The 10,104-nt window shown below is 42.6% G+C and overlaps 2 protein-coding genes and 1 long non-coding RNA gene across 5 annotated transcripts in view; 2 read left to right on the top strand and 1 right to left on the bottom strand.

Annotated features, from left to right (window-relative positions):
- The first annotated feature begins 696 nt into the window (after window positions 1-696).
- Window positions 697-4,074, top strand: LOC311017005 (C-type mannose receptor 2-like). 2 transcript variants are annotated; one of them, XM_084015096.1, is made up of 6 exons: window positions 697-737; window positions 1,301-1,491; window positions 1,616-1,874; window positions 2,410-2,745; window positions 3,024-3,118; window positions 3,846-4,074. In XM_084015096.1, exons 1-6 carry the CDS (start codon window positions 701-703, stop codon window positions 3,963-3,965), a joined length of 1,038 nt encoding a protein of 345 aa, XP_083871222.1. In that variant the 5' UTR covers window positions 697-700; the 3' UTR covers window positions 3,966-4,074. The 2 variants fall into 2 exon arrangements, with proteins under 2 accessions (XP_083871222.1, XP_083871223.1); XM_084015097.1 differs by having other exon boundaries at window positions 1,658-1,874; window positions 3,846-4,072.
- Window positions 4,075-4,650: 576 nt separating this feature from the next.
- ccdc135 (coiled-coil domain containing 135) overlaps window positions 4,651-10,104 on the top strand; it is a 9,863-nt gene continuing 4,409 nt past the window's right edge. The window contains exons 1-9 of one of the 2 annotated variants that reach the window (XM_084016094.1): window positions 4,651-4,741; window positions 5,964-6,091; window positions 6,949-7,120; window positions 7,650-7,775; window positions 8,030-8,239; window positions 8,387-8,515; window positions 9,346-9,564; window positions 9,667-9,798; window positions 10,027-10,096. In XM_084016094.1, coding sequence (XP_083872220.1) covers window positions 5,967-6,091; window positions 6,949-7,120; window positions 7,650-7,775; window positions 8,030-8,239; window positions 8,387-8,515; window positions 9,346-9,564; window positions 9,667-9,798; window positions 10,027-10,096 — 1,183 coding nt within the window. In that variant the 5' untranslated portion in view covers window positions 4,651-4,741; window positions 5,964-5,966. The remainder of the gene's footprint in view (window positions 4,742-5,963; window positions 6,092-6,948; window positions 7,121-7,649; window positions 7,776-8,029; window positions 8,240-8,386; window positions 8,516-9,345; window positions 9,565-9,666; window positions 9,799-10,026; window positions 10,097-10,104) is intronic. The other variant, XM_084016095.1, reaches the window with a different exon arrangement.
- LOC311017630 lies at window positions 7,128-9,462 on the bottom strand. The gene is made up of 4 exons (XR_014597645.1): window positions 9,061-9,462; window positions 8,836-8,890; window positions 7,625-7,772; window positions 7,128-7,252 (listed from the first exon to the last, which is right to left on the bottom strand). It is a non-coding gene; the product is annotated as an uncharacterized lncRNA (long non-coding RNA).

The following is a 10,104-nucleotide window of genomic DNA, read 5'->3' on the forward strand; positions in this document are numbered from 1 at the left end:
TATATATATATATAAAATGTGTGTGTATATTAATTATTTATGGTAGACAGTTGTGCAATAATTGTAAAATGGATAAACAGTTATTCCAACAGCAATACAGTTATGTATTTGCATAATGAGAAGTAATAAATATACATAGATGTAACTTCTGTTCAACTCCCCCTTTTTAGTGAATAGAAACATTTAATAAATATAAATAAATAAATGGTTCACAACACAAATTCATGTTTAATGTCCACATATACGGCCTTTTTAAGTGTGTATTGATCCCCCTGTGAAGCATGCGTAACTTGATGATCACTTACAATAAAACATAACACAGTTGTAATTATATAAACTGTGTCTTCATGGGATGAATTTAATTACTTTGAGCTAAATATTTCAGCTGTATATCCATTACTTTACATAAGTAAACATTTGCTTGTTGAATGATGAGCTCATTGATCTGAATCCGCCAGTAACTTAAGTTATTAAATGATTGTAGTGGAGTAGTTAGTACATGAAAATACTCAAGTAAAGTAGTCAGTGCAGCAGGACAGTGTTTAGCTCCATCTCCTGAGCAAAACAGCCCATTCAGGAGGGCGTAACAAATGCAGTGATCTTCCTGATAAGCAAATAGTTGTTCTGAGAGTCAGGTTACATGAGCTTATATTACATCTCCAGTCACCGACTGAAGCAGAGGAACCTGGAGGACACGAGGATGGAGACCGTTCTTCTGAGCATCATCGTCGTGTCAGGCAGGAGTTTCACATGCTCTTCTTTGGGTTCACATTTTTAACATTGTGTATTGTGACGCTAGTTCACGCTGCCTTCACGCTCTACTAGAAGATCCAACTTCTGAAGTTGGAATTACAAGAATGTGGTTAAGTGCTTCGTTGTTGAGATGAATTGGTGTTATGGATAGAAGGATGAATAGTGTTGGTCTGTATCAAGTTCAAACTAGACAAGGACGCACCATCATCACTGAGTCCTCTTCTCCACCGACTCTGGGACTCGGGTATCAACTCCTCATTATACTTGAGGGGCGTTCATGTGCCATTTCAGAGTCTGCAACTCGTATTTACCATAATTCTGAAACCAGGTGAAGGCAGCATGAGTTGTCTAATATTAAATGGACCTGGACCTGCATTTCTAGAGAGCTTTTCTAGTCTTCTTTACACAACATTCAGTCTGTTACCCGTTCAATCTTCAGATTAGAGGGACGACCCGCTCTACCTCTGAGCCACATCCCCTTCTTTAATGTACAACGGTTATTTCCTGTATTGAGTGAAGTCATTGATATTAGATGTGATCTCTGCAGGGCTGAGTGCCATCTCATCAGCTGCTGAACGTGGGTACCATGTTGTTTACGAGCTGAAGACCATGACTGAAGCACAGAGTTACTGCAGAGAGAAACACACCGACCTGGCCACCATCAGCAGCGGGGAGGATGTGGAGATCCTGAACAGCACGGTGGATTTAAACAACCCGGTCTTCTCAACATCGGGCAGGGTGAGTTTTGTTATTTCAGTGACGAGCGGTCTGAACGTTTTATTGTCTGATCACACGTAGTAACTAATGGCAGCAGAAGTGTGAAGCATTTTTATGATAAACTTCCCTCCATATGTTTCACCAGACAGCTCTGATTCTTTGTATCGCCATGAAATATTACTTTCAGACAGCCTGGATAGGACTGTACCTTCCCTCAGTCTGGAGATGGTCTCACTCAGACGCAAGTTTCTACAAACCTGGGGAGACTGAGTTCAGACGATGGGGTCAGGGAGAACCGAACAACTGGTACAAGAAGGAACACTGCACATGGATGTATTCTAATGGAGATTGGCAGAACGACAACTGTCATCCGAAACTGTACTCAGTCTGCATGTCTGTCAGAGGTGAGAATGTTAACTCAGAAAGTTCCCCTGCTCTGCTTCTCTTTGCCTCTTTGTTTTCATATTTTGGTTTGAGTATCAATCAATCACTCGAACTGCTTTTAGTGCTTTACATGATGGTGATACAGAACCAACAGCCAAGGTGGACTCAGGGACAAGTGTCTCTGCGGGGAAAAGAAGGCCACGTTTCTCAGCTGCATTTGAAGGAGTCTTTGATATGGGACAGCCTTGTCTCCGCTGCTGGGATGCATGTGGTCTTCAAATCCAGCCTCCGGAGGATGCGGCCGCTGTATCACCTTTTGTATCACCTGTGTATTTTATTCTGTCAGCCTTGCTCCGTTCCCTTTGTTCCCACCAATCAGTGTTCAGCCCTCATGTCTCCTCACCTGTGTGTTGTTTTCATTTACTCCGGCTGTTAAAATGACAATTTTATTAGTGCAACATGTGAAAGGCATGAATACCTCCACAGCTGTGGCATGGAGGGGAGGCTGTATGTTATGTTGCCTCTACTCAGCCCTTCACTGTGGTCTGTTTCCAGAGCCGAATGTGACGTTCATCCTCATTAATGACAGCATGTCGTGGACTGAGGCCCAGAACTACTGCAGAGAACACTACACAGACCTGGCCAGTGTGAGAAACCCAACAGACAACCAGAAGGTAAAGGAGTTTGTACCCACAAACCGAGCACTCTGGATCGGCCTTTTCAGAGAAGACTGGAAGTGGTCGGGTGGAAGTATCTCTTCGTTCAGGAACTGGAAAGACGTGGATCCTTATAGTCTAAATGAGACTTGTGTTTATGCAGACTTCAATGACGGTGGAAAGTGGTCCCCCTCAACCTGCGACATCAAGAGACCCTTCATCTGCTACAGTCCACGTGAGAGACCAGATTTAACTTTACTTTAGCATCAAACGTCCCAAATTATAATAATAATAATAATAATAATAATAATAATAACAAAAAACATAGAAAACATCAAGTTTTGAACAATAAAAGTGAAGAGTCATGATGTTGATCATTTCCCTGAATTGTGAGGACAGTTAGCGCGCCATAGATGATGTGTTTGTGTTGTTGTGACCACATTTTCTCTGTCATCCTTTAAACGGATGAAATTCTAGTCATTATATGAGAGTTTATCATTTTCTTTTTTACAGCTACAATAAAAAGAATAATAAGACTGAGAGTGCAGAACGACAACCCTGATCTGGATATGAATGACCCCGCTGTGATGGAGGCCATCTTGAAGCAGGTAAATCACGTTTCCTACTTTTAGGCCAAAAAAACCCCAAACCTGACGACCCTTTAAAGCAAATTAAAATCACATGACATAAAAACCATATTGATCCCCAGAGTTGATGCAGTTCAAGAAACCATCCAAAGAGTTTGGAAGTAAATGAAGAGCTTTTTGTATCATACTATGAAAACATTTGTATTTTATTACAACAGTAAACATGTATATTTCTAGTATTTTTCTCTTGTTCATTCAGCAGACACTACAGCAGCAGCCTGACGCCCAGACAGCATTACAGTTTAATTACACATCTTTCATGCACCGACAGAAAATGCCAAGAATCAGGGCGAGGAGGACAGAAAGAGGTCTGGAGGAACCATGAGAAGGCTTACTGAGGCCGTGATTAATAACATCTAAAAAGCATATCATCAAATGTCAAAGTTGACACGACTTGAGCGTTGTGTAGGAAGCTCTGCAAATACTGTTTGTGCAGAAATAAAGGGTCTAGTGTTGCCACTCTGCAAACCTGATGAACAATGAACACACAGAAACGTAACGATCTGCCAACAAATGCAAAACATCCAAACATGATCCAGTAGTCAGAGAAAAGCCAGAACATTTACAAGAGCAGAAATAGGGGGAAGCAACCATCGGCCTCCATCTTAGGGGGAATAAAAGAAAGCGAGTAGAATCTGAATAACAATGCAGAATGTCATATCTCTCTGTGGGTGTTTCTGTGTCTCAGCTCAAACAGAGGCTGAAGGACCGGGGGCTGAATGACGTCAAACTGAGCTTGAAGAAGCAGCCGGATGGAAAATTCTTCCACAAGGAGAAGGTGAAGACAAAGAGGAAGACAGAGTTGTAATGGTGAAGTGCTGACGTCGTCTTCCATCAGAAAATAGAGCTGCAACAACTGGCACATTTTGGAAACCAATTCATCCTTTGAGTTGATTTCCCAGCTCCTGCTTCTCACATATTCCCTAAAATGATTCCTGTGACTTGGGAAGTGTCAATGGGAAAAAAATGAATTGTGAAATAAAAATCATATCCAATAAATTAATGTAAATATGAAAATAAATTATGAAATAACAGGAATATGATGTTTGAAATATGTTGCTGTAACATCTTCCAGGATGAAAATATTCACTAAATTTGTGATCATGAACTTAATATCTGGTTTATTAAAAAAGGACTTTTGCATTTTGAGTAAAACATGTTAATTGTGAATTAAAAATAATACCCAGTAAAATTAATGTAATTGTGAAAATAAATGATGAAATAACAGGAATGAGTTTGAAATATGTCTTTTATTTTTTCACATATTATGGTTTAAGTGAAGTATTTTGTATGTTTTAATATTTAAATGTATTTAATATTGAACACTTTCCATTCTACTGTTGTTTCAGTCAACCAGAACGGTCCTTTCTGTATTTTAAACCGTTAACGGCTCCTGATCTACGGTGTTTAGTAAAGGTCGTTGTCTGAGAGCCCGTGAAGGCATCGTGTTCGTACGTCATCACGTTAGCCGTCATCACGTCGCGCTGTTACCATGGACACGGAGAAGTCTCACTACTCTACCGTTTTGCTAGCGCAACAGAAAAGATCCTCCAAACAAAGCCCCGTTTTTTTCCGTAGGACTGAGTGAGTACAACTTTAAACACTTAATTTTAATAAATATACTTTCATGTATATTTAAGTCCGTCTTTGAAGAGTTTCTGCCGCGTTTCACTCTTTTACCTTATTTTAAGTTCAAGCTAACGGTTCTTTATTATAACGTTAGCTAGCTTAGTTCAAATTCCACCACGTTGACAGTTGTTAACGCCAACTGTAATTTTTATACCACAGTTTAAAAATACTCACCCGAAGGTAAAAGTCCTGTATTCACAATGTACACAAAGTAGAAATACTCAAGCACAGCCAGACAAAAGTAGAAGTACAGATAGTGTTTAAAAATACTGGTAAAAAAAAAGTAGAAGTACGGATACTTGTGTTCAAAAATATTCCGGTAAAAGTACTCTATCAACTCGAGTACAAGTGATATGTACTTGCTCTGAAATGTACTCAAAATACGTCTGGAAAGCGCGTGCCCGCAAACTAGTACGCGAGATCCTCTTTAGTGAATACCTTTGTTTGTGAAGCTGTCTCCTCCGTATTTCAACTCCTTTTTTATTTGACTCATCTGGTCCTCCCCTGGAAACCGTGTGTTTAACGTCACGACGCTATGCTTGACCACGTTAACGTGACGTCCGTCAGAGAACCAGACTTTACGTCACTGAGCTCCGTTGAAAAGGAATAAAAGCTTCCGGTCACAAGAGTTGATGTGAGACATGAAGTGAGTGGAGTGATGGAGGAGGATCTAGTTTCCCTCCTTTTCACACATTTAATATTTATTTATGTTCATTATCACTATTATATTTCCGTTACATTTCATTTTTAATTTGTATTGTTACGTGTTGCCAACAAAATAAATAGAATTAATGTGAAGTATTTTTACTGTCCACTCATGTTTACCATAATTTCTATACTGCCTTGTTATAGTAATTGCAATATTGACACTCGGTGTTCTCTGGCATGTTGACCAAACAATCTTTGTCATCAAGTACACCCTAAAATGACAAGAACAAAGACAGACTTGTTCCTGAATTTTCCTCTAGAACTGGTCTTTGGACCGTTGATTTCTACAACAGCTATGAATAATTTGTGCTCTGAATCCCTGATGTATTTATTCCCATCGTGGCTCTACAAACAGATATGAAAGTTCTCTGTCGGTGATGGCAACGATTCATCGTGAGCTTCAACGTCTGTGTTCCTCACCGGCTGTTCTGTGTGTTTGTACAAACTTCACATTCGGTATGTTTTATAGAGGATGGAGGCTCGAGCGGAGTCAGACAGTGAGGAGCAAGTCAGAGGTGGAGAGACACGAGAGGAGGAGGAGGAGGAGCCGATGAAGCCGGAGGGACCTCCCCATGTTTCATCTCCTCAGGAGCTTCTGTGAGCATCTCAGACTTTTACACACACTGAAGGAGGCCGGGAGAATCGAAGCACTGGACACGTCTGTTCATACATTCAGGGTTGAAACTATTTCGATAATGAATTTCTGAATATTCTTTTATGATTGTAAAGTGAATATTTTCTGCTTTTGTGAGAGAAGGTGATGACCGCTTTTCACTACTTTCTGGCAGTTTTACAAACCGAACAGTTGACCGAGAACAAACTATGTCAGATTGATCGATAATGAAAATGGTGGCTTATTCCTAACTTGAAACCCGCCAGATGGTTTGATGATAGTCCCTTCAAGGCCTTTTCATTGCTGTTTAGTACACAGTCACAGTGCCACCAACGGCGTTCTGTCACACACTCTGGTTCCACGACGCCGGGATGCTTCTGTAGAAGGAGACACCGTTGTGGCGTTCAGTATTGAGGCACATTGAGGCGTCTTCTTCCTGGGATTGTGGCGAGATCTCTGCGTGAAAACGCCTGTAGATTAGATTAGATTAGATTCAACTCTAACAACGGAATGCAGTGAGCGTCTAACCAGAAGTGCAAAGAAAAGCAGAAAGTGCAAAGCAAGCAGTATCGACAGTAATAGTATATGACACAAGTTCAGTGTAGACGGTAGTATACAGTTAAATAAGTGGTATGGTTTATTGTACAGTAACATTATTAAAGCAGAATAATATGGATATAGGCTCCTCAAGGTACAGATATTTGAATTACACGGTTTTTCAGGCCAAATATATAGATCTCCTTAAACATGGTTTTTCATCTAACACATCAACGTGTGTGAGACGATGGATGTAAGACCTTCATGTTGTTTTAAGTGACCGTTTTCGCCTGCTTTCCTTCAGCAGGCTGGACTTTGAAAACACAGAGGAGCCGAGTCCCGAGTCCTACAGGGTGAACTCCCCCAACGAGACCCGACTGTTGGTCATCGCCGACAACTTCCAGCATCAGTTTTCACACTTGTGTCCCGACCGCAAACCCTTGCTGCTCTGCCCCGTCAACGAACATGGTGTCAAGGTAACGCCAACGGTCCAGCCCAACTCACATCATCTTCCTTCTCTCTTATTCTCTTTCAAGAAGAGAAATGTACAGACGCCCGGAGGGGCAAGGAAGCCTGATCTCAATGGTTTTTCTCTTCTGTGTCTATGACTTAAGAACAGGTGGGAAATTATTGTCTGGGTTCTTAGTTGGTTTTTTTGGTGCTTGTTGTTGCAATTCACTTTTCTCCCAGGTGGGTTTAAATTTACATAACTTCCTCACACACAATATACACATGTACCCTGTGTTGAGAGTGCATGGAGAAATTAGAAGTGGTGAAAATGAGCAATACACCAACAAACACACTCGTTTCACAGATAAAACAAAATGAAAGAACCTCAAAAGGTTATCCAGGCAAAACTGTTTTTTTCTCCTTCTTAAATCATAAACACTTTGGGTCAGACATGAAAATGGGTCGACAGAATTTTTACTTTGTCCTCCGTAGACCTTCAAACATACCTAACCTATATAGTATATATGTACCTCTGTCCATTCCTCTGATGTTCAGAAGCTTGTGTCCACGACTCTTCGGCCCACACCAGCAGCCCACCCGGAATTCTTCACCTGGGAGGGCTGTGCCTCCTTTGTGGCTGACTTCCTGTCTCTGCAGCCTTTGGAGCCGCCCGTGGACCTGGTGAGAAATATGAGACTCTCTTTGCAAATCGGATGCAGGTGTAGCATCTCTAACGCCGAATCATCTCTGATTTGGGAATCACATATTGTGAACTCGACATAATGAGTGAAACTTGATTTTTTTCCTCTCATAGCGGTGCAGCAGTAGTGCTGGACTGTTTCTGGTGGATGAAGAAAACCCTTGATGTAAAAATATGTATATGTATATCATAAGCATGTCTAACACACACATGCACCTCCGGTGTGTGTCTCCAGCCCCGGTGCCTGTTCTCCTCCAGCACGGTGCTGCGGACTCAAAGAGCCACGTGTTTGGAGTCGGCCACGCTGCTGTGCAGCCTGCTGCTCGGCGCCGACTACAACGCTTATTGTGTCAGCGGCTACGCCGTCAAAGAGCTGTGTCTGCTGGACCAGAGCCTGCAGGAGTGCCCTCTGCAGGAGTGCCCCCTGCTGGACGCCGAGGTCAAGGTGAGCGGCGTTCTCGGCTCCGGCCTGCATCACTGCATCATCATCACTGTACTGTATAAAAGCTGGTTCACGTCCCAGAGTTTCTTCAGTCCCACCGATCACCGACTAGTGGACACAGATGTGTTTGCTTTGTGTTTGTATGAGCAGAGTGGGATCTCAGAGCAGGAGCCGCCGGTGAATAAATACAGGGTGATACCCCCGTGGGAGCTGGAGAGGCAGCAGAAGAAGAAACAGGATGCAGAGGCTGCGTTGCTTCAGAAGCTAAAACTACAGGAGGTGACATTGTTTCTGCTGTGGTTTAAGCGTAGGGACAGAATACTGAAGTACTGCTGGACATAACAGAAGGTAACTCAAGGACTCCAGTCCAGGGGTCACATCCACTGATCTTCTGTAAGAGAGTCATCGTGTGAGCTGTACATCATTCATAGACCTTGTTCTCAGGCAAACAGTTGACATTACATTCAAATATCAATCATTTCTCTCTGGTGCCACAGTAACTAAATCATTACAATTCATAAGACGGTCATTAATAGATTCACAGAAACACCGAAAACAAGACTAAAATAAAAATGCTGCTCACACATGAAGCTACTCACGTTGTCAAATACCAAACGGGACCTCAAAGCTTCAACTCCGGCCTGCCGAGCAGTTCTGTTTGCAAATATATCACATTTAAAACCGGAGAAAGAACAGAAAAATCCTCCTCATAACAAACACGTTGCCACAATCAATCAGAAACAATCAATGAGCAACAAATGAATAACTGATAACATTATCTGTGATCACAGAACATAAACAGTTTGGTACTGGCAGACACTCACCTGTTATATTGTCATTTATTCCCGTGTTGATCAGAGTCATCTTGGTCACGACGAGCAGGTTTGCAGTTCATTTTCCTTTTATTAATGTTGTCCCTGTAATCAGTCAGTTTGAGAGCGACAGCAGGACACAGCAGATAAACTGACCATTAACATGCATCCATTTTCTGAGTGAAACTTTGTGTTACCGGAGGAAGATCCCTCACATGAAGCTCGGAGTTGGATTTTAAAGCCATCCGTCTCTGCCCCGCTGACCTCTGACCTCTCCGTTCTCCCCTGTATGAACAGGAGAGTGAGCAGCGACCTGCTCACCCCCTGCGAGGACTGCGGGTGTACTGTTGGGTGCTTGTGCTGTCGGGGAGTCAGGGCGTCCAGCAGGACTTCTTCATCGACCCGCTGAGTGGGAAAGCCCACTCCACTGACGATGACCACTTCCTGGGCGTCGAGAGCGTGTGGAACAACCGGAACTACTACGTCAACATGCAGGACTGCAGGGACGGCTGCAGCGTGAGTCCACCACCGCTCCAATATCACACTGCTGGACTCACTGGACACCTGAGAGTCTGAAAGCGTGTGTGTGTGTGTGTGTGTGTGTGTGTGTGTGTGTAGGGTATGATGTATGACCTGGAGGACTTGAAGACGTGGGAGCCGCTCCTGTTCGATGCAACCAGCAAAAAAACACTGATTCTCGATGTCTGGAAGAAAAAGGAGAGAACGATGATGAGCACCAACGATGAGGAGGTGTGTCTACGTACATGTGTGTGTAATGCATAATTATTCTTCTGGTGACATCAGCACATCACAGGGAGAAAAAAAAAGCAGAATAAAAAGGGTGGCTGAGGAGAGCGCTGACTTTATTCATGAGGGACTTCCTTTTAGCTGACTGAGGTGGGAATAGTTACATGAAAACTCCTGCATCAACACTGAAACATGGTGTCAACTTTGTAAACTCAGCTGTTTGTTTTGAAGGAGGAGGAGCAGCACTGCGTGTTTGCGATGCCCCGATCCTGGGTCAGTTGCATCACTATCTCAAAACAAGGTGCAGTA

This window comes from Eutrigla gurnardus, assembly GCF_963514095.1.
Source record: "Eutrigla gurnardus genome assembly, chromosome: 8".
Taxonomy (NCBI): Eukaryota; Metazoa; Chordata; class Actinopteri; order Perciformes; family Triglidae; genus Eutrigla; species Eutrigla gurnardus.